We start from the raw sequence: 24463 nt of genomic DNA on the forward strand, positions 1-24463 counted from the left end.
CAAGTAGAAAGCAAATGTTTTGAGAATGATGATGGCAACAAATGTACAAATGTGCTTGACACAATGGATGGATGTATGGATTGTGATGAGAGTTGGACGAGCCGCCAATAAAATGATTTTTAAAAAGAAAAGAAAATAGAAGATCTTTCAACAGAAAACTTGCAGTAAGCTGATTGCTTCTAGTCTTTAAAAATCTCCTGCCTTTCAGTTCTGGCTAGACCAAAGCATGTACACTGGTACAGATAAGAACTTGCAACATATGGAATCAAGGTCAGATAAACTCCTCACGAACAAAAATGGGAGTACTGATACCAGGAGGGCAAGGGGATAGTAGGGGGAGGAGGGGAGGAAGAGGGAACTGATCAACATGATTGCCCCATAACTCCCCCACCCCCCAGGTGGACGAACAACAGAAACATGGGTGAAGGGAGACAGCGGTGATTGTACTATATAACAACAATACTAATTTATCATTTATCAAGGGGTAACGAGGGTTGGAGGTGGAAAAGGGAGGGAAGAAAGAGGAGTTGATACAAAGGGCTCAAATAGAAAGTAAATGTTTAGAAAGTGATGATGGCAACGTATGTACAAATATGCTTGATACAACTGATGTATGGAATGTTATAAGAGTTGTAAGCGCCCCAATAAAGGGATTAAAAAAAAAAGATCTTCTCAATTCAATGAACCTAAATTATAGTCAAGGAACCCTGGTGGCCGTTGGGCTAGGTTTTCCTTAGGGTTAAATACTTAAGTTTAAGTAGTTACTGTTTTTAAAAAATTAGTTTTTAATAATTAGTCTGCTGGATATGATTGAACTATGGAATGACTTGATATATATATATATATATATGTATGTATGTAATGAAAATGTTTTTTAAATTAATTGGGATTTATGGGGAAAAATATATAAATCCCAATTAATTTAAAAAACATTTTCATTACAGAGGATGTTATTTTCAGGTTGGTTTTAATATTTTAACTTAAAATGTAGATACATTCTAGATTATCCTGTTTGAGAAGAATATTTAAGTAAATTTAGTACTAGTTTTCTATAAGTGCTTTAAGGAGACTTGGTGGCATACCTACTGGATTTCATTTTGGGCTGCTAATCACAAAGGTAGCAGTTCAAACCTACCAGATGCTTCACTGAAGAAAAATGAGGCTTTCTGCTTCCATAAAAATGTACATCCTCAGAAACCTAAAGGGGCCGTTCTACTCTGTCCTATAGGGTGGTTCTGAGTCAGAATTCACCCGATGTCAGTAAGTTTGGGTTGGTAAATTGCTCTGAGTGCTTTGTTTTCTTTTTATATTTTAAACAAGGAAAACATTTTTATCTCTACGTAGTATTTTGGACTAATTACAAAAAGTTGTTAAGGGCAACCCACTGCCACCAAGTTGATTCCAACTCATAGTGAGCCTATAGAACAGGGTGGAAGGACTACTTAGGGTCTCTGAGGCTGTTACTCTTTTAAGACAGACAGCCTCATTTCTGTGCCATCGAGCAGCTGGTCGGTTTGAATCACAGACCTTGTAGTTAGCAACCCAGTGTTGTAGTTAGTAGCTACTCTGCCAAGAGTTCTCTTAGCTACAAAGTACTCAGAAAAAGCAAATGTATTATCTGTGACTGCTCATGATGATGTTGCTTCATTATTTCTCTAAAATATTTTAAATTCACTGTGCTCTGAAACTTGTAAGTTTATTATAACTTAATATACAAGCTTGCAGTGGCTACCGGAAACTTTCTTTTGGTGGTTCTGTTAGATCTCTCTGTAGCTAGATATACCTCGGCCCTTGGCTCCACGCGAGAAAGAATTCACGCCGAAGCCTGGCTCGTGATCCAAGTGAGTTTTATGAAAGTTAGAAGTTTCAGGTTTACACGGCACCGTGGAGCTCCTTCCGAACATGCGGCCTGGTTGGAAGCCGCTCCGCGTCACGCAAAAGTGTCCCAAAGCCCTGCCAAAGCTCTCTGCACCAAAGTTCTGTCCCCCTCCTCTACTTGGACTTCTGCCTTTTCAAGGATTCCACGGGGAGGCATGGTGGAAGACCCCTGATCAACCCCATTGGCTGAATTGAATTCACCTGGCCTACCCCTGCCTACCAACGGGAATCCAAGCCTCTGGGCATGTGCAGTGCGCCCCTCCTTTGTTCCCCTAGCTTGGCCCTCTGGGCACGCGTTAACGGACATTCCCAACTCTAGCTAACCTACTTAACAGTTGCATTTTCTTTCTCCCCTCAGAGTCAGCTTAGCCAATGCAATAATGCCCTGGAGAATTCTGAAGAGCTGCTGGAATTCGCGACCCGGTCCCTAGAGATAAAGGAACCGGAAGAATTTTCAAAGGTACAAACCCAAACTGAAAAGACTAGACAGAGAGCCTAGTACTAAATGACAAAATACAAAGTGTGGTGCGTGCCCCTTTTATTTTCATTATTTGATTCTTAGAATGTGTGTCTTAGGGCCATTGACAAATTATTTCAGTGTAGAAGTTTTGCCTTACTACTTGATTCAGAGGAGTTAAACTATTTTCTATTTTAGTTACTTTCCTATTGGTAATTTTAGTGGTAGTTGTATACCTCAGCAAGCCATATTTTCATTTTAAACATTTTATGATATTGCTATTAGCATGGTTAAAAATCTAGATTTGTATGTCTTTCTAAGAGTCAGTTGGGAAAATCTATCATCAATTGATGCAAATGAGCTCTGACTTTGAAATTTGCTATTGGGATCAGATATATCTCCTTACTTGACTAATTGAACACTTTTTTAAAATTTAAAGACTAGAACAAGAAGTCTGCTAATGTTTTAACTGGCACCTGATGTTAAGAGATTCTGAAGTATAGATTCTCCTTTTAGTTTAAGTGGATCACTTCAAAATGATTACTAGTTTATTAAATAAAAATTCAAAGGGTGTAGAATATTTTGTGAAATTAGTATGAAATTAAGGTCTAAACCAAACCCAAACCAAACTCACTGCCTTGGCGTCCGTGCTGCCTCATAGCAGGCCTGTAGGACATGTTAGAGCTGCCCCGCAGGCTTCTGAGACTGTACCTGTTAACGGGACCAGAAAGCCCTGTCTGGTGTTTTTGAACTGCCATCCTGGAAGATCATAGCTCAGCCACTACTACCAGGTCTTATTAAGGTCTACCATTAGCAAAATATAGACGTAGTAGCTGTCATATCAGTGCCTTCCATCTTTGAGTTTGATGTTACTTGCTTGGTCTTAATGCACTATGAAGTGAGCTAAATTAAAGTTGCCTTTGTAATTCATTCGCATCTATCGAATGTTTTCATTTACCATGTGAAGTAGGGGAAAGAACCTTCTGTTTGGTAGCTTATATATTTTTATTTGGAAATTGAACTTCAACAATTTATTTTTTTGAAAAATTAATCAAAGCAAAAAGTCCTTTTACAAACCCCAATAAACTAATTCTTAAATTTGGAGGTGGATTATGAGAAAATTTGCCTTTTCTCCTGATAGATACAGAGATTATCAAGGAAATGTATCATAAAGTATTTTAAAAGTATGATGTATCACCCTCTCCAGAAAGTATTTATGTGATAATGTGAAATATCTGGAATATAGTCAATAAACATGCTATAAGCAAAAGATGTCTGAGTCGTCAGTCAGAGTTAATATCCTCCATTCATGATCTTTCTTTTTTTAAATTTACTTATTTTTCCACGATCTTTCTTAAAACCTGTTGACTCTTAGTCTGTGTATGTTGTTGTTAGGTCAGTCAGGTGAGTTCCGACCCACAGTGATGCACAACAGAATGAAGCACAGCGCACACCTGTGTCATCCGCACACTGGCCTTTGCTGAGACCATGGTTGCAGCCACCTGCCCATCTGTTTTGCTGAGGGCATTCGTCATAGTACTACGAAACTTTGGCAATTGTTTTGTTTTCTTTTCCCTCTATTCCCGAGTTGTCAATAGATTCCCCCTGCTAGGAGGGCAGTTAGGGTTACGCAGAATCATAGGAGCAAGAATGAACAGCTAACTGAGAGAGAGGAAGAAGATAGGTCAATTGTAAAGTGAAGTGAATTCAGTTGCACTAATATAAGGTCTGATAAAAGTTTTCCCAAGTTTTTTTAATATGCCATTTTCAACGACCTTTTCCTCCTCTTCCTATATGCTACCCTCCTTACTATTTCCTTTATCTTTCCAGTTTTGTTTCTGTTAAAATTCATGCCCAGTGACTGAAAATGGAAAAGGTTCTGTAAATTAAATTACTTAGGTGATGTCAATATATTTTCTTAATGTACCTCTTTGCTTCTTTCTTCTTGCTGTTCGGGTCTTGTCTTCTATCACTATGTTGCAGAACAGTGGTTGGAGATGTGGTGAGAGAAGTTCTTTTTCCAGCCAGTAATTTCAGTTTCTCCTTTAAAATTACTTAAATGAGAGCTGCGTGCAATTATTTTCTTACTATATCCAAATATACTGCCCAGATAATGGTTTGCTTTAGGGTAAAACAGGAAGCTCCCTTTTCTCGTCAACTGCATTGGACTTGCCTCAAACCCCAAGGTGCTGACAAAAGAGGGAGGGGTGACGTTGAAGATTACTTAGTGAACTAGCAGTATATTGCTGGAGATCTGGAAGAAGAAATTCTTATAAGGTTTACTATTCCATATATGAAATCAACTGTGCCTTTTTTTCACTAGAGGCTGATATGCTTGTCTAAAGAAGTGTCATTTTGAGACTCTTTTTCACCCTCTGTGACTAGGTCCCCTTTGTACTCCCAAGTTATTTCTTAATATATATGCATTTATGAAGTTTTATTGGCACTTCATCTGCCTAGATTCTGTAGTTTAGTCATATCAAAGAGAGTTGTATAATCATTATCACAATAAATTCTAGATAATTTTCTTCTTGTACTCATTGTTTTTAGAGTAATTGTTATTTTTAATTGTGGCTAAAATATACATAAAACATCCTCCAATTCAACAACTCCTACATGTATAATTAAGTGCCATTGATTATACTCTTCATGTTACCTTTTTCCAAATGATTCCATCACCATTAACGTAAATTCAGTGCCGCCTGGGCAAAAACTCCTCCTCCGTCACCCTTTTAATAGGTTTTAAGGGTTGACGTTTTAATGCTATATTATAAGCCTTTAAAAATTATTAATTGTTTTATTGGGGGCTCTTACAAATATTATAATAATCCATCATTCAATTTTATTAAGCACCCTTTTACATATGTTGCCATCAGCATTTCCAAAACATTTACTTTCTACTTGAGCTCTCGGTATCAGCTCCTTTGTTTTCCTCTCCCGCCCCCACCCTCCCGCCACTGTGAATCCTTGATCAATTATATATTATGATTGATATTTCATCTCTTACACTGTATTGCAAACTTTTTTAAAAGCACTAAGTATTCGCCCCTAAGTCAATTTTAGAGATTACCTTGAGATGATATCACAAAATGAACTGTGCCAAATCTGATAGGAAAATCTGACATAAAAACAATATTGAGCATTTGAATAAGACTTGAAGAGCTCTGTAGTGTTGTCTCACATTCAGATTTTTAACTGGAAACTCTACTGGACTCTACTGCAAATCAAGGTGAAAATAAGTCACGCACGTACTGTGTATGCCTCCTTCTGTTTACCAGGTTTAGCTTCACAGTCTTAGTATGTCTCTTCTAGCAATGATCAGTCCAGAACATGGTTATTCTTATTTTTGACCATGTGTACAGGGCTTTCTCGGGGGCCACTGTTACAGTTTGTGCTGGTTGGCAGTTCAAACCTACCAGCTGCTCCTGGGAAGAAAGACGAGAGTATCTCTTCCTGAAAAGACTTGTGGCCTCCGAAACCCTCTACAGGGCCGCGCCTAGTCAGAGTCAGCTTGCCGGCTGTGGGTTTGGGTGATCACAGCAAACTCTGCTTTCCGCTTCTTCCTGCATTTCAGCCTCTATTTGATATTTAGATGATTCCATGTATGTATTTATTAACACACCGAAGTGAAGTAAATCTAGTTAACATTTCTGAGTCAACAGACAAATTTTATAATTCAATTATCTACAGGTTAGGAGAATAATGATGGACTTTGAGAGCTCAAAGATGTTGGAACTCGGAGTCCTGAAAAAGTTATGCAAATATCTTAAACCGCACCATAATGCTCCTAATTTTTTGTTGATCAATTTCAAACTTTCTGATGATGGACAGCAGATTTAGAAATCTTATTTTGTTCTGTTTAGGCAGGTGAGTACAGTAAGCAAGGTCTTACATGTCCTTATTTTATCATTATTCCCATTTTAAATGTGTTTCAAAAGCTTGCCTATTCAATTCAGTTAGCTACTGCATTAAGAGAATTATTTCAGATTTACCTCTTTAATTTATCTACAGAAATAGTCAAACCAAAAAAACCAAACCTTTGCAGTCCAGTGAGCATAGAGGACAGAGGGTGACTACCACGTAGTTTCGAAGGCTTTGGTCTTTACAGAGGCAGACTGCCACATCTGTCTCGGGCTCGAACCGCCGGCCTTTTGCTTCGCAGACAGACCCTTAACCACCACATCACCAGACCTCCTTGTAAAAGCAGTAGTGCATAATCTTCAAAGTACTGGACACATTTACAGAAGAAACTAGTTTGTAATTTACATAGAGGATTTGGATTTTATTTCTTCATATTTAATTAGTAATTATTTGTGATTCTTCTTATTCTGTGTGCTCTTATGGTAGTTCTACTTTTAAAAGTTTGGTCTTAGGTGACCAATTGCTATGACCAATAAAATTAAAGGTCAGAATTGTAAGATTTGCTTTGGAGACAAGTATCTGAGCGATGAAGGGGGTGGGAGGAGAGAAGAGCAGCCTCTTGCAAATAAAGAGGAAGGAAGTGTGGTTGGGAAGCCAGATTTCAGTAGATCTAAATAGTTGTGCTGAGCAAAGGAATGCGACTGATGCTTCTTGGAGGCTTTCCAGTAACGAACAGAGCCATGACCCCAAACAGTCAAAGCGCCTACTAAGGCCTCTTCGGAACTCACTGTCGGGAATTATGTGTATGAAAAGAAATGCGTTAGAGATAGATCGTGGTAAATCCTGGGACCAGCTTGTACCTGTAAACAGAGATATTTTGAGAAAAACACCACTCTTGACATTGAAAGAAGAATGGAGCGCAGTTGTCACATGTATCTTTTGGACAGCTTTTGGCTTCTGGAAAAGAAATTCCAGGAAAAAGATGTAATAATCTATTTTGACTGAAGACATTTCTTGAACTTGGGCCTGGTACTGTCTACCCTTTTATCACGCAGGATAAGTTCTTAATCCTTTGTGCATTTATACAGTATACGAAGTAAAATGTTAATTTAGGTGAAAGAGAAGCTACAGGGTTTTCAGTTTGGCCAGTTGAATATGTTGCTTGTACATACTTCAATCACAACGGTTTTCGCTAGACTATCGGCTTTTAATTTATTGCTTGCATTGTTCAAACACAGGCTGAGTATGTGAAGCCCTACCATGTAAGCTTTGTGTGCAAGCACATACTCACGCAACACAAAATAAAAATGGCCACTTAGAGTTATTTAAAAAATAATAGTGATGTTTTATTGTTGGCTTATTTGAGGATGGCTGGTAAGTAATGCTAGCCAAGTTCTAAACCAGTGGAAAAATAAAAGAATGAAGCTGATAGGCTGCAATTGAAGAATAGGTCATATCAATGGATAACCCTCCTGCTACTGAACCATTGTACCCACCCAGGTACAGGCAGCACTAGGTTACCTCAGGTCTCTGTTTTAGTTAAACTGTGACATAGAAGGCAAAAGCATTCGGGATTTCTGAGCAAGTAAGCGACCAAGAGAACAGGCTGAACTGTTCCTCTCCCTTTTTGCTCTTCATGTGATCTCTTCAGGGAAATGAGTTAGAAAGAGGCCAAGCGGGTGCTAGTGGCATTTCTGCCAGGTGTAAGGACATCAGTAGCAGAGTCGATCCCCTCTCGCCGCAGCCCAAATCTTTGGTTTGTAAATCCAGCTGTAAGGAAAGTACGTGTAGTTTAAAAAAAATCATATCATTGGCCCTCTTCACATTTTTTATTCCTGTAACCACAGGAATAAGACCTGATTTAGGCCACAAATTCTAAATGCCACAGAGTTTAGTTGGCTTGTTATGGGAGGATGCTTCAAAAAGTTCGTGGAAAATGTCCCATGATCCCCCCCCCCCCCAAATTCAATAGCTCAGTCATTCAGTCATATCAAGGACAGTTGTACAATCATTACTACATCACTTTTAGAGCATCCCCCCTCTTCCATTATCTTTTAATTCCATTTTACCACTAATTTTCGAACCCTTCCCCCCTCCTAGAATATGGAACTGCAATTTTAGAAAGAATAAGTATCCAAATCTCTTAATAAAGAAGTAGAACAGTTAGTATCTGACTTCCGGACAAGTCCTCCTTGCCCTTTAATGTCATGTCAATTTTCCCTCACCTGGCAGGGTATAATAGAAGTTGACTGAACCAGCCCTTCAGCACAGACTTCATCACAGTCACCTTTACTGTGTCTAAGTCACTGAAAAGGCTTTGAGCCTTTTTGTAAACTAAAAAGGCCCTGCCATTGAGTCTACTTCAACGCATAACAAACCTATAGGACAGAGTAGAACTGCTCCCTGGCAAAGTCGAACGGCCTCATCTCTGCCCTCTGGAGCGGCCAGTGGATCCAAACTGCTGACCTAAAGTAAAGCTAAATATGAACAATATGCGCCTGCGCTGCCTCACCTACAGATTCCACTTAAAGATACAGTTAGGAAAGATCACATTCATAACCAGGTACTGATTGTACAAGGTCGCAGAATTGATTAGTGGTAGTGCCGGTCTTCAAATTCTCAGTGTGGTCTTTCACATAGAAAGTAGGTATAAAAATGACCAATAAAAAGTATGAATAATAATAATAATAGTGCTGAAGGAAAGAGGCAATAGGACATCAAATTTATGTTCAATTTAATCAAGTAGGTATTAGTATTGCATCATGATTGAGAGTCGGGGAAAAGAGGAAATCCCTCATCAAGATGGATTGACACAGCGGCTGCAACAGTGGTTTTGAACACAGCAACAATCGTGAGGATGGCATAAAACAAGGCAGTCTCTTGTGCCTAGCATCAGTGTGCGTCAGAACCAAGTCAATGGCAACTGACCACAAGTATTGATTCTGTGTGCTAAACAGTATGTTCGGGATAGAGTGTTGAGCAAAACAGTCATGACATACAACAGATGTATCACCAACTCCATTGGTGAGTGCAGGAAAATCTTTTATTTATACATATTATACAGGATCCTTCGTGGTATAGTGGATTATGCGTTGCACTGCAAACTACAAAATTAACAAAACAAACAAAAACCTAGCCACTCCTAAGGAGAAAGGTGGCACTTTCTACTCTCGTAAAGAGTTACAGACTCCGAAACCCACAGAGGCAGCCCTAGCCTGTCCTGTGCGGTCGTGATGAGCCAGAACTGACTCCATGGCAGTGAGTTATACTATATATAAGTATATGGGACAACGGTGGTTGTAAGGGTTTTACAGGAGGATACAGTACCAAGTCATAACTGTCTCCTTCCCAAACTTGTGATAGCACTCTCAAAAATAAAAAGGAGACATGTCTTTACGCACAGTGGTTTGAAGTAGCAGCTTATATAACGACATCAGCGGGCAAGTCCCTCGTGCGAAAAGTCTTTCTCAAGTCTCCTACTCTGAAGTTTTGCAGTTGTGTAGAGGATTATAGCACTGGAGCCTAGTTTTATATGTAATAAGACAAGCTCTCAAGAGTCCAAAGTCCTTATCCTGTGGAGGCATCTAAAGAAAACTTGGATCAACCAGTGTTTACCAACAGTAGTTGTGAAAGAGAACGCTAGGAAGAAACTGGAGACCAGATTTAAACTGTATAATTCAGGATACATGGAAATATGTGCCCCAAGAAGGAGGCTGCGTATTCTAGATGCGCGTCCAATTGAAGGGGAGAAAGTCAAGGTGTACTTTAATGATCTTAAGGTAAAAGAAAACATTTTCCGTCATCAAGAATTCATTTGTAGTGTGACATTTTCCTTCTTTCAAAGGTGACTTATGAAAAATAAATAATAAAAAAATAAAGGTGACTTATGCACAAGTCTGAGCTTTCGATAATTCTGACATCACATTATGCAAGTTTATGTGCACTATACACGTTTCTGTAATTTATATTTTGGTGAATATGAACTAATCTATTGCAGGGTTTATATCCTAACTTTCTTGCATGTCACTGCCATTGAAACTTGCATGAAAAGCACTAACTGCCTTCTTTCTCTTCTCCCTGACTTGCTCCAAGGCTGCCAGACAGATCAAGGATAGGTATGGTATAAAAACCTACATTTTTATTAAAAGTCTTGATATTGAAGTCAGAAATGAAATTCATAAGCAGTTTTTTTTATTAGAATCCTGTTGATTACAAAATACTTAGTTGCTAAGTACTAAAAACAATGTCCTCTGTATGTTTCCTTTGAATAATCAATATAGCAGCTTTATTTTTTTTAAAAACTTAGCTGTGGAAAAATGTGTACTTCCCAAAGAATTTCATTTCTGGTTTAATATAGTTAGTTGTAGCACAATTCTTAATTAGCTATACTAACAGTTGGGAACCGTTCTGAATAGTTTGAAATATGTTTATATTCTTGGAATGCATTTTTCCTTGCTTTTGATTTTAAATGCGAGTGTCTTATTTTCTGAGAAGTTGCAGCATTTTGAGTCCTCCTCAGGAGCCAAAGCTCCTTCCCGGCCCTCCTTAACACCTTTGCACACTAATTCCAGCCTGGTCCTGGTGCCAGCCCCTTCTCCTCTAATGCCACTGCTATATCGTTTCTACCAGCAGAAAATGAGAGAAAACGATGAAAGGTTTTAGCTTCAAAGATCTTCCCACTGATGGAGCCAGGATGAAGAAAGGGAATGGATTACTTGTTAACAAACACCCCAAAGGTCTACCGGAACTGTTGACGACATTTGGGATGAGTTTCAACAAAAGGGATCGTTTTGACATGCTCGGCGAGTCACTAAGAATTGACTGTGGTAGAATTGTCCCCGAAGGCTTCTTCATCTGCGGAGATGAGAGTCTCTAAACGGGGCAGCTCCTCCATGACTGCGCGGAATCATGGATAATTCAGGCATCAGCCAGTTCCCAAAATGATTCATTATGGATTGTGTGGAAACTAGGGTCTGTCGGAAATCTTAGCTGAAATTTGACTCTCATCTCCATTTCTCTCATGGTCTTTTATTTGACTAGAGGAGAAATTCACATGGTACTTTACACCATTCTCAGCACAAATATTAAGTAATTTTTGTATTTGTGTATATTATGTATATTATATACCAGAGAGTGGATTAGGATGGGTCGTTTCCTAAGTTCTGGCTGTAGAAGGTTTTGGAGAAGGGGAATTATGGAAAGTTTGCAGTGAACAGTCTATTGACTGTAAGGAACGGACGCTACATAGCTCGGTCTTTTTGCATGAGGTAGCTTGGGGGTCTGCCTGCTAGACTTCACCGTGTGTAATCCATCTCCTCTGGCTAGATTACACTGCCTGTTTTCACCCACCTCCTCTTGACTTCACTAATTTGAGTCTGGTCTCTGATTTTTCTGGTTGGGGAAGTCACTTCCTAACAGGATAACTTTGGGAGACTGCAGAAATCTTCCTCCTCTCTATGGATCTTTCTGGCTTTGTGCACCCCAATTCCTGTCTTCACCTGACGTCTTTCTTTGTATTCAGGCTTGTTTGTCAGGAGTTCATCTTATGGCCAGTCTTGATGGCTCAGTGTCTTCTTTCCTGAGCTTGTCTGTTTTTGCTTCTTGTCTCCAGTCAGCTTTTTGTCGTGATCTCATCAGTACTGAGCTAATCTCCTATTATCTGCCCCGGAGAACTCTGTAAAATTTTTACTTTCTGCTAAGGGAAAATTTCTGAGTCTAAGCTTAATTGTGGGAAAGCTTTCTTTCTTTTCCTTGTTGCTATTTTAACCATTTTTTAATTTACAATTCAGTGACATCACTTACATTCCCATTGTTGCACAATCATCATCACTGTTGCCAGAGCTTTTCCATCACCCCAAACAAACTCAGTATCCATTAAGCATTAACTACCTATTCTTCCTTCTCCCTAGCCCTCGTAATCACTAAAACATGAGTTTTACCTTCTTAATGTCCAAGCATCTCTGATTTATTTGTCAGTCACTCTTCCAGGGAGCAAAGGTCTAGATTTCTAGCATTGCTATTTTATAAGAGAAAAATAATTTAAACAATCGTAATAAATTAATTACTTGTGCGCACACACACATACACACACACACACAAGATGTATTCCTTTTATGATGATAGAGAGGGCTTTTTAAAGAAAAGCTTGTGGTACCTGAGAAGAGTAAAAGATGTAAAAATGTAAGTATCTATGAGAACTTAATATTCATCATTTGCTGTGACAAGCCATGCAGGAGTAAGTCAAGGATGAGGAAAAAATAAAGGCACAAAATAAAGGCAAAAATAAAAGCAAATCTTTAAAACTTTACGAATCATTCGTTCATACTTACGGGTACTTAGTAATGTTGGAAGGTGATTAATTGAACTATATTATGAAAGTTATTCTTGAAAATCAAGGTAATTAGGTTGGTAGGTTGAGGAAATTAAAACTTATCCAGATTTTTGCAGTTACTTTCTTTGCAAAAAATGTAGAGGGAAAATACCGGCGGAAGGAGCCCTTGTTACTCAGTTTCTGCTGTTAGAAATAAAGTCCAGGGGCATGAAAACACACCCACACCACATGGGTCCGTTAGTGTCGAGAAGTACTGTGAGTCTTAGATTGCTTGGGCTGTGAGCCACTGTTGTCTTGAGTGCATTCTGTTCACCAATAATAGTTCCATGATTTGAAAAAGAATACATAATATTATAAAACTACTTGGATTCCTAGAGATACAGACTAGAAAATAAGATTAATGATTATTTTACGCTTTGGTAACCATTTCTAATGTACTTTGGTGGAATATCCTTTTTTTTCCATGGTGTCATTCTACATTAACTTTTATAGATTTCGGATTGAAAATTCCCTAAAATACTTTTTGATATATTTTTCTCAATAGTTCTCAGTAAACATTTAAATAGTTGTTCAGGTACAGAAGAAACCAAGTAGTTTTGACCCCATTTACTGATTCAATCTATAGTTATTGAGTACCCACTCTGAATAAAGCTCTTCTACACCCAGCCCCCACTGCCTATTGAGACGATTTTGACCAATCCCAACCCTATAGGACAGTGAAACTGCTCCCCAAGGTCTTTGAGGCTGTACATCTGTATGGGAACAGACAGCCTCGTCTTTACCCCACGGAGTGGCTGGCTTGTTTGACCCACTGACATTTGGACTCGCAACCCAGTGCGTGACTCAGTGCATCGCCAGCACTCTTCTAGAAGTGGCCACAGCCAAACAAAAAGATACTTGGGACTTTAAGGAACAACATACAGAATACATTGTCTGTTTTTGTAACTACCTGTTGGTATGGTTTGAAATTTCATTATTTGAGAATCAATAGCTTAAAATCGTGTGTGTGGAATACTCAGCATTATGCTTAATAATATAGTAAACACTCAGTAAGTTGAATTTGCTTTATAAGTTATATTTTAATATAGTACTTTATTGATAAACAGATCAGCTGTTTGCATTCATTTTTCCTGTCAAGTGGTTACTTCTGTATCTTTAAGATGAAATAAAATAACGATGCAGAAAAAGTTAGTAGATCTCGTGTAGCTTATTGATCTGTAAGATACTCATTGCCATCGAGTCAGTGCTGACTCATAGTGACCCCTGCAGGTTTCCAAGACTAACTGTTGAGGGAACTAGAAAGTACAGTCTTTCTCCCAGAGGGCTGATGGTGGTTTCGCATTTGCGACCATGCGGATTGCAGCCCAGTGTGCAACCACTACACCAGAGTTGTTTGATTTGCCTGAAAAGGCTTCGTATTTCCTTAGTCCGTCCTAGGCTCTGAGGAGTTCATTTTCCCCATTGTACGCTAGTCGGACAACATTCACGAATAGCCTCTCTGTATCCTCCTTTGATCAAAGATAAGGGGAGTTACATTGTGGTATTTTTGGAAAATTACTAGAATATGAAAATTCAAAATTTGACATAAAATTGCAAATTCATAGCATATGAGGATTTCTTTTAATCTCCAGTACTTATTGACGTCACAGTTTCCCCATGAGTGAGGTATTATATGACTTTTGTTTTTGTTTTTCTTTACACGTTTATCCCCGTAATGTTGACGGCAGATGGTCTCACAGGACTTTTTCTTGTAGTATCCTTCTCTGTAGCTGATGTCCGTACGTCAGAGTGACATCTTCTTGTATGGTCCATTGGTCATGATTTCACGTCTGTCTGTCCACATCCCTGCTCTGTCTTAAGCAGGTGCTACACTCCACACTCCTGGTAACGGTACCGCTCCTCTGACTGCAGGGTATGCGGGCGAGCTGTGCCCCTGAGAGAGAATGTGCGAACCGGGCGATCTGTACCCCTTGTTCTGTGGCATGTGGAAAGGAGTCAAGCTGGCATAGGATGGCAGCGAGGGTGCGCACAGAGGTTCAGATGAGTGTTGGGTCTGTTAAAGATTACCGACACTGGATAAGTAATTCCTGATTTTTGTATAGATGTGGAATTTCATAAAACTGGAAGGAGGAACGTTGCCAAAAGTTCTCTTCAGGATACTTTGACATTAAAGATATTCTGTAGTTTTTCATTTAATTAATTTTTAAAAGACTCTTAAGACCAAATTTCTATCGGACTTTATCTGATTCGAGTTCCTGAAATCAGTAGGGTGAAAACAATTTCCATCTTTTGCTTTGTAAATTAAAAGATAATCTGATACTTCTTTTGTGTTAAAACAGTGTGTTTGTGTTTGCCATAGAGTGACAATGGCACCCGCCTTTCGCCTTTCTTTGAAACCAAAGGTCAGTGACAACATGACTCACTTGATGGTGGATTTCTCTCAGGAAAGACAGATGCTGCAGACTTTGAAGTTCCTGCCAGGTAAAGTTTTGTGTGATTTCTTTTTTTCCGGCAAGATTGTTCCATAATGGACATGGAATATAAACATTTTGAAAGAAAAGGCTTATACCTTTTCATTAGTCTGTTCAAGGATCATTGAACTTGATCCTTTCCAGAATTATTTAGTGGTGGTACAAAATCCATTTTTTAATATCCTGCTAAGGTGTATTTTTGCTCTGGTTTGGCAAAGGGAAGCAGAATAGTGTGAAATACTGAGCTCAGCCTCATATTCTTCTTTGGTAAGACGTGAATGTTATCCTTCTAGGCAGTGGTTCTCAACCTTCCTAATGCTGTGACCCTTTCATACAGTTCCTCGTGTTGTGATGACAACCCCCAACCATAACATTATTTTCGTTGCTACTTCATAACTGTAATTTTGCTAGTTATGAATTGAGCGACCGCTGTGAAAGGGTCGTTCAACCCCCAAAGGGGTTGCGACCCACAGGTTGAGAACTGCTGTTCTAGGGTTTTTATCTGAACGGTGTGAACTGGTGCCACTAAAGCACTTAAAATAGTCCTGACACATAGTTAATAGTGCATGTCAGCTCCTGCAATGACCATGTGGTTACTCGTGGCTCAAGGAAATTTTTATTCCTGGTAATAATAAAGTTCTGCTGATTTACTAAAGTATTAGTTAGTATGAAGATGTTCCAGTGGTCAAACCATTTGAAATGAAGTCGCAAATTGTCCAAATAAGAACATTTTGGTTAGTATTCTTTTTTTTTTTTTTTTAAACAATTAGGTATGGTTGTTAACTTCTGTTTTGTACCTAGTAATTTGGGGGGGGGGGGTCAAAGAATATCTCAGAAGTCATGTGTTTTGCTTATAGCCTGTTGTAGGCACCTATCTCCCATTGCCCAGAGCCTATTAGTTTTGAATAGGGAATAATAGTAGCACTATGTGATAAGTGTTGGTGGTTCAAACCCACCACCTTCTTCTCAGGAGAGTGATGAGGCTGTCTGCTCTTATAAAGATGTACAGCCCCGGAAATGCCTTCCAGGTCTCAATCAGTCAGACTCGACACTGGGCAGTGAGTTTGGTGTTGTTTATGTTTTAGGAGTCCGTGGAAGTCCACTTGATTGCTAGCAACAAGGTGGGTGGTTTGAATCTATCAGGAAGGTGTCTAGACAGAAAGGTCTGGGGATTACTTCGAAACGATCCTAACGCTTGAAAGCTCTGGGGAGTGCGGTTCTGTTTTGAAACATAAGGGTTAGAATCAATTCTGCATCCACTGGGTTTTGGCTTTTATATTTTCACTCACAATGTTCTACGTAAGAGGAAAATAGCCAACAAAAGGGAAGTAACATCCTTTAGGGTTTGATTTAGAATACTGGATAATTTTTTTCCCAATCATTTTATTAGGGGCTCATACAACTCTTATCACATTCCATACATACATCAATTGTGTAAAGCACATTTGTACATTCATTGCCCTCATCATTCTCAAAACATTTCCTCTCCACTTAAGCCCCCGGCATTAGGTCCTCATTTTTCCCCTCCCTCTTCACTCCCCCCTCCCTCATGAGCCCTTGATAGTTTATAAATGGGTATTTTGTCATATCTTGCCCTGTCCGACGTCTCCCTTCACCCACTTTTCTGTTGTCCGTCCCCCAGGGAGGAGGTTACATACATTTCCTTGTAATCGGTTCCCTCTTTCCTACCCACTCGCCCTCTACCCTCCCAGTATCACCACTCACACCACTGGTCCCGTAGGAATCATCCTCCCTGGATTCCCTGCATTTCCAGTTCCTATCTGTACCAGTGTACATCCTCTGGTCTAGCCAGACTTGCAAGGTCGAATTCATATCATGATAGTGGGAGAGGGGAGGAAGCATTTAGGAACCAGAGGAAAGTTATATTTTTCATCGTTGCTACATCGCACCCTGACTGGCTCGTCTCCTCCCCGATACCCCTCTGCAAGGGGATCTCCAGTGGCCTACAGATGGGCTTTGGGTCTCCACTCCGCACTCCCCCCATCATTCACTATGGTAAGATTTTTTTGTTCTGATGATGCCTTATACCTGATCCCTTCGACACCTCGTGATTGCATAGGCTGGTGTGCTTCTTCCATGTGGGCTTTGTTGCTTCTGAGCTTGATGGCCGCTTGGATCATTTTTAAGTGAGTTGTATAATTTCAGTCTCGCACTTTGAATTTCTTTGGCCCAAACCAAACCAAACTCACACTGATTCCTGAAACCCTGAGAGTTTCCGAGGCTGTAACTATTTAGGGCCTTGGAAAGCCCTGACATGCCCTCAGAACAGCTGGTGGTTTTGAACAGCTGACCCTGCAGATAGCAGCCCAACTCATAACCACTACACTCCCAAGGCCCCTCGGTTTCTTTAGTAAGAAACTGAATTGAAATTTTGAAATTTAAGGTTATAGTACCATAATTCTACCGATTACCAGTTAACTGAGGTTTTGCTTTGAATGAAAACATCCAGATACTTAATTTGGGGGCATATGGACATTAATTTCAGACTAGGAAATTATCTTAAAATTTTAAATTTCTCAATAAAGACCAACCTTTGTAAAGCCCTATAGAAAGAAAAGGAAAATATTTTTAGGAGTCATGGTTGACCTTATGTGTCTCTTCATCACCGGTATGACCTTAAGACCTCAGAATTAGGTTTCTCCCTCAGCTCAGATGGGGTGGATTTGAATTGCCTACCTTTCTGTCAGCAGCCAAGCACTTAACCACTGTGCAACTAGGGCTCCTTACATATGTATATAGTGTTGTGGAATTTTGATTTGTCACTGTATCTATAGGCATTCACTGGTGTTCTATTTTTTCCTCATAGCTTCATAGTAATAATTTAATTTTTCTTAATAAGTACTCAATTTCTTTTACTTTTTTTCTCTTAGAGACAATACAGTGATACGCAAAATGCAAATAAAATATCTTTTGTGCCTCTGTGCCATGAGGATAATTCCACCAATTTATATTTTCCTGAAAATGTTTGAATACTTATACAGCAGTGAAATGAACACCAACTTGATTGGCTACTAACAATAACCTAGTATTTTTTCAGGGGGTGTGAAGTTCATTTTTGTTTAATGCTGAGAAATTAAAGTGATTTAAAGACAGGATTTTAAAATATTATGAAAATATGCAATTTTGAATTTTAAAATCACTTAAAGTAGTTTATTTGTTTTGTCAATACTGACTTTATATACCTATTATATTACATCGACATAGCAGAGTAAAAATATGTGTTCAGAATAACAAGTTATATGAATTGATTTTTTTTTGTAGTCCTTAATATGTGGGAATTAACTTTTTGCCAACTGGGATTTCAGTAAGCTTTTTAAGTTATGAATAAAACCCTAGAAACCCAAGGTTTTATACTTAGCAATAAAAAGTGCCTTAAAAAATAGTGGTTTTAAGACAAATGGGTGCATAAGAAAATGTGGTGAAGAAAGCTGATGGTGCCCGGCTATCAAAAGATCTAGTGTCTGGGGTCTTTAAAGGCTTGAAGATAAACAAGCGACCATCTAGCTCAGAAGCAACAAAGCCCACATGGAAGAAGCACAGCAACCAGCCTGTGTGATCACGAGGTGTCGATGGGATCAGGTATCAGGCATCAAAGAACAAAAAATCATATCAATGTGAATGAGAGGGAGTGTGGAGTGGGGACCCAAAGCCCATCTGTAGACAATTGGACATCCCCTTACAGAAGGGTCTCGGGGAGGAGATGAGCCAGTCAGGGTGCACTGTAGCACTGATGAAACATACAACTTTCCTCCAGTTCTTAAATGCTTCCTCACCACCCCACCCCTCACTATCATGATCCCAATTCTACCTTACATATCCAGCTAGACCAGAGGATGTACACTGGTACAGATAGGAACTGGAAACACAGGGAATCCAGGACAAATGAACCCCTCAGGACCAGTGGTGAGAGTGGCGATACCGGGAGGGTGGAGGGAAGGTGGGGTAGAAAGGGGGAACCGTTCACAAGGATCTACATAAAACCCCTCCCTGGGGGACATACAACAGAAAAGTGAGTGAAGGGAGACGTTGGACAGTATAAGACAAGACAAAATAATAATAATGTATAAGTTATCAAGGGTTCGTGAAGGAGGGGGGTGGGGAGGGAGGGGAAAAGTTAGGAACTGATACCAAGGGTTCAAGTAGAAAGCAAATGTTTTGAGAATGATGATGGCAACAAATGTACAAATGTACTTGACACAATGGATGAATGTATGGATTGTGATAAGAGTTGTATGAGCCCCTAATAAAATACTTAGCTAAACCTTTTGGTTCACTTAGATGGTTTAAAAACAGAATGAAATAAAATCCAAGATCAGAAGAGGAAATTGTATTGGAGCTTAAATTCTGAACACTTGCTTGGCAGAAGACAATGAATAACAGTAGTGAAAGCCCAAAATTCATTTATGGATATTCCTTGGGGATCAAGCCTCCATTGAGTTCCCTGGATCACCAATGTGAATACCCTCAGGCAGAGTGCTTCAGAAGTGAATCAACACTGAAGACAAAATGTGTGCATGAGCAAATGTAGTGAAGAAGGCTGATGGTATCTGGCTATCAAAAGATACAGCGTCTGGGGTCTTAAAGACTTGTAGTTAAATAAGTCGCCATCCAACAGGGAAGCAACAAACCCCACATGGAAGAAGCAAACCATCATGTGTGATCATGAGGTGTTAATGGAAAAGGGTATCAGAAGTTCAAAAACAAGCAATCAAATCGATGTGAATGGGTGCAGATGTAGTGGAGACTTGAAACCCACCTGTAAGATAATTGGACAGTCCCTCTCAGAAGGGCTACAAGAAGGGATTATATAGCCAGGGTGTGATAAAGCACTGATGAAACACATAACTATCCTCTAGTTCTTTGATATTACTTCCCATATTATGTTTTTTATTTGTTTTAACTCATTAACCATGTTAGACTTGTGTATGTTCATTTGTACAATTAAGATCTTTCAACATATGAAAGCCAAGATAGATAACCCTTCAGAAACAGTAACAGGAGTAATGGTTCCCTGAGGGTATGGGAAGAGAGGGGAAGGAAGGGGAGAGGTAAAGGGGGAGCTGATAGCATTGATGACTGTATAACCCCACTCTCGGGGAGTGAACAACAATTGTATGTGAATGGATATATTGGATGATATAAGACAGAGCAATCATTATATATATTAAAAATATATATATATTCAATCCTGAGGGGTAGGGTGGTGGTGGGAGGGGATATAGGGGAGCTGATATCAAGGAGTTCAAGAAGAAAGAAAATGTTTTGAAACTGATTGTGATAGCAATTGTACAATACTGCTTGATGTGATTGAACTGTAGAATGTTATGATTTCTGTAAGAGTTCCCAATAAAATGATTTAAAAATAATAATAATGATAAAGTGAAACAATGCAGATATATTTAGATTAAATTTTAATGAACATTTCATCACTTGTTTTTTTTAAACCCATTTTTAACTTGTTCTAGATTTTAATTCTTTTTTTTTCCCTTAGGATAGAGGTTTTTCTATACTTTAGTTTGCTGTTTTGCTTGGTGTTTTTGTTTTTGTTTTGCTGTATAATTTTCTTTATGTGAAATTCCGGGTAGTGAATCTATAGAGACAATAACTAGGTTAATAATTTCTTAGGGGTATCACAGGGGATGTGGGGGTAATGGGGAGCTAATGGTACAAAACTGAACAAAACGTTCCACACTTGGTTGGGGTGATGATTGCACAACTCTTTAATATATTCAAACCATTGAGTGGTGTGATACCTGAATTATATGTCAGTGAAACTGTTTTTAAAAAGCGCAGTTTGAACGACAAACATAAATACAACTGTAATAAATGAGGTTGTATTTGCTTGTTGTTTTTCCCAGTTCCCAAAGCTCCAGAGATAGACCCAGAGGAGTGTCTGGTGGCTGACAACGCTGTGACAGTAGCATGGAGAATGCCGGAGGAAGACAATAAGATTGACCATTTTATGCTGGAATACCGGAAAACGAACTTTGATGGCCTTCCACGTGTGAGGGATGAGCGGTGCTGGGAACTGGTTGATCATATCAAGGGTTCTGAGCACACACTGTCAGGTAAAGCAGCTGCAACTTAGGGGCCTCATGCCGAGAGTACCCATGTTCTCCTGAAAACTATTTTTAAAGTACAATAAAAAATGAAGTTAATGTGAAGTTTCTTTAACCAAGCTCACTTTTTCAATTTTTTAAATTTATTTTTCCAAGCTCACTTTCTATATATTGGCATTCAAGGTGAATTTTCCTCAAAACACTTGTTTTAGTTGCTGCTGGGTGTTTTTGGAACATGACCGCACAGAATCTCTGTGAAACATGTGAAGGAACATTCTAGAGCCAGTATCTCAAAGTGACAGTTACTTTTTCCTTGGCTTTTGACTACTTTTTGTAGGTACACAACCCTCCCCCCATGACACTCACTTGCGTCAGTGAGGCTGTTGCTGTCCCTGCTTTCAGAGTACCTGCATGTGAATAGCTAAAGTAGGGTGGAGACTGGGTATTAGAAACCTGCAACCTGCCCACTGAAACGTTTTTAGAATGCCTTCTCTGAGGAGGGCTTGGGAGGCTTGAGTGGCCGAGTGTTCCTTGAGCAAGTTAGTGCTTGTGATGCATGAACAGTAACGTTGGCAGCCCTCACTTTGAACACTGACTTTTGTCTGGAGGTGTGCTCACTCGGAGTTGCACCCAGTGAGGATGCTGCGTGCAGGCAACACTGGTGGCACAGTGGGTTACGAGCGGGGCTGCCAACCACAAGGTTGGCGTTTCAAACCCCCGCTGGGGGAAAGACGAGACTGTATGCTCCCACATGGATTTTGACATGGAGCCCTGTGGAGCAGCTCTGCGCTTTCTTTTCTGGGTCTGATTGAACTCGGTAACAATGGGTTAGTGCGCTCTCTTCTTTTATTTTACAGTGAAAGTAACTTTGGTATAATGTAGTATAACTGGACAGGCATTTTTAATTTCAGAAAATATACTTCTATTCTGATACTATAGATGAATGTACATAATATTATTTCTTTTAACTTTTTACCGTGAATTGGGTGAAAGTTTATAGAGTAGATCTTCAGTCTGACATTCAGCAATTCATTCACACTTAGTATGAACTCATCCATTTCAGTCCCCTCATTGGACCACTTCCTGCGTGTGTTTCCTCTTTCCTTTCCTCCTTTTCCCTAACCCTTTGAACTTGACCTTGAGTAACATGCATCCCTTGGGATCTTACATGGTTCATGATTCTAACGCAGGGGTGGAGTGGGAGGGAGGAGTGAGTTCAGTCCCAAACCTGTAGTGTTACTTCTTGATAAAATATTACTTTTCATAAAGCTTGAAAGGTGCTCCTTTGTCACAGGGCTAGAGAGGGGGTAGTGGGAGAGAAACAGCTATTCATAAACTTTATTATGTCTTTCTTTGGAAGGAAATGAGATTCATCATGTTTTCCCTGATTTCACGCATTATCGCCCTTTTAGCATGAATTCTTACTCCGTCTTAGTAAAGTGATGCTTTCACAGAGGACGGAAGAATCAGTTTTAAAGTTCATACTCATACTTGTGGACAGATTACTTTTCATGTCTGAAAGCCATTCTCAATTTCACAGGTTTAAAATTTGATGCAAAGTATATGAATTTCAGAGTGCGAGCATGTAACAAGGCTGTGGCTGGAGAATATTCCGATCCAGTGACTCTAGAGACCAAAGGTAAGGTATACAACACAAAACAAAACGTAGTACCTGACGCGATTTACTGCTTTGTAAAAAGAAGCATTTCGTGCATGGTCACTCATCATACACACTGGAATCCCCTATAGTAAGGATTATAAAATCTGGAAAATAGAAGTACAGTAGTGATTTCCACTAGGTTTTCCTTTATAATTAGATTCAGAAGGGTGACATCGACTGAGATGATCACGATGATGTATGCTCTGGTGCTTAGTCTACAAATTTCAGTGAAGTACAAGTGATGGAGCATCACTGAGATTTGCCTAGAGTTTTCCCAGGGAACGGATTATGCTTCAATAATGGGGAAACACCAGTTCCGTTTAGTTCAAGTTCAGGTTCCCTCTATTGTCCAGAATCTTTTGTAACAATTAACATTTATATAATTCTTTAGTGCTGTTTTAGGGTGCAAAGGACACTCCAGTTCCCAAATATAATTTAAGGAGAATATTTGTTAAGTCTTAAGCAGGGCAAATAAGAAACTAAAACCCCATGTGAATGAGGGGGACCATTAGCACATGGTCATAGTGCCGACCAAGCGTTTGGTGAGATGCAAGGACTTCAAAAGGACAAAGGAGGGCAAAGGAAACTCACGAAAGACGATGGGCAGCAGGTCAGTACATCACATTACAGCCGGTGTACGGAATCGAGATTGGGACAAGGATGGGGATGCGAACTCTACGTTAGACAGAGCATTTACCAGATTGGTCCAGGGCCTTCCAACCAAGGCAGCCAGGGCATGATGACTATGACTGTGGGGGCGCAGTATGCTGTCTCCATCAAAGACACACCCAGGCACCCCTAAAGGAGACTCCCCCTCCCTGGGCTGGTCAGGGGAGAGGAAGAAACCCACTCTCTAGTGCACTCTGCCATAGGCCAAGACCATTCACATTCCGGATTAATGATCAGAAGGAGTTCAATGGACGCTTAATCCAAGTGGGGGCTCTGCAAGTGGACTTTGGGCTCACACTACTGTCACTTTCATATTGGCTGCTCAGAATTTAAATTGTAATGCAAAGCACTTTCACAGTTCTTCATTTGTCAAGTAAAACCCTAGATCGTTATTGATCATAAAGTAAAATATAACCAAATTAAATAACCTTTCCAGGGTCCCTAGAGCTAGCTGAGAAGAGTGTGAATAAAAATCCATTTCCATGTTCTGTGCCAGCTATTATTGAAAGTTTCAAACCTACGTTCTTCTAGTTTCTATGATCGATTTAGGTTTGGTTAAAACCCTCTAGAGCAGTAGTTCTCAACCTTTCTAATGCCGCAACCCTTTAATACAGTTGTTCCTCATGTGGTGACCCCCAAACCATAAAATTATTTTTGGTGCTACTTCATAACTGTAATTTTGCTACTGTTATGAATTGGGCAACCTCTGTGAAAGGGTTGTTCGATCCCAAAAGGGATCACAACCCACAGGTTGAGAATTGCTGCTCTAGAATTACACATTTGAAGAATCCCAGCTATATTAGGATGGGCTTTTTAGAGAAAACCAAGACAGTTATGTGTATAAGAAAGAAACTTGTATTAGGGAAGAAATGTGTATCAAGCAAGCAGCCGACCCAGCCACAAAGTGGACTAGCCCAGTCCAGCTCGAGCCCATGCATGGGTCAGATACTAGTTGAAGTCCCTTCCCTACGCATGCAGCTGCCAACCAGTGACCAGGAAAATGAAGCAGGAGTCCGGAAGACAACAGGCCGCTGGACACAGTGTCATGTGGATTCA

The 24463-nt window shown here is 39.7% G+C and overlaps 1 protein-coding gene across 3 annotated transcripts in view; it reads left to right on the forward strand.

Annotated features, from left to right (window-relative positions):
- The window catches only part of FSD1L (fibronectin type III and SPRY domain containing 1 like), an 85030-nt gene that overhangs the window by 34858 nt on the left and 25709 nt on the right, over nucleotides 1-24463 (forward strand). For all 3 annotated transcript variants that reach the window (XM_045296609.1, XM_045296610.1, XM_045296611.1), the window contains exons 4-8: nucleotides 2237-2338; nucleotides 10289-10311; nucleotides 14887-15008; nucleotides 20878-21087; nucleotides 22619-22717. In XM_045296609.1, coding sequence (XP_045152544.1) covers nucleotides 2237-2338; nucleotides 10289-10311; nucleotides 14887-15008; nucleotides 20878-21087; nucleotides 22619-22717 — 556 coding nt within the window. The remainder of the gene's footprint in view (nucleotides 1-2236; nucleotides 2339-10288; nucleotides 10312-14886; nucleotides 15009-20877; nucleotides 21088-22618; nucleotides 22718-24463) is intronic.

Source organism: Echinops telfairi, unplaced genomic scaffold (genome assembly GCF_000313985.2).
Source record: "Echinops telfairi isolate 266 unplaced genomic scaffold, ASM31398v2 ScPeMD7_7410;HRSCAF=8448, whole genome shotgun sequence".
Taxonomy (NCBI): Eukaryota; Metazoa; Chordata; class Mammalia; order Afrosoricida; family Tenrecidae; genus Echinops; species Echinops telfairi.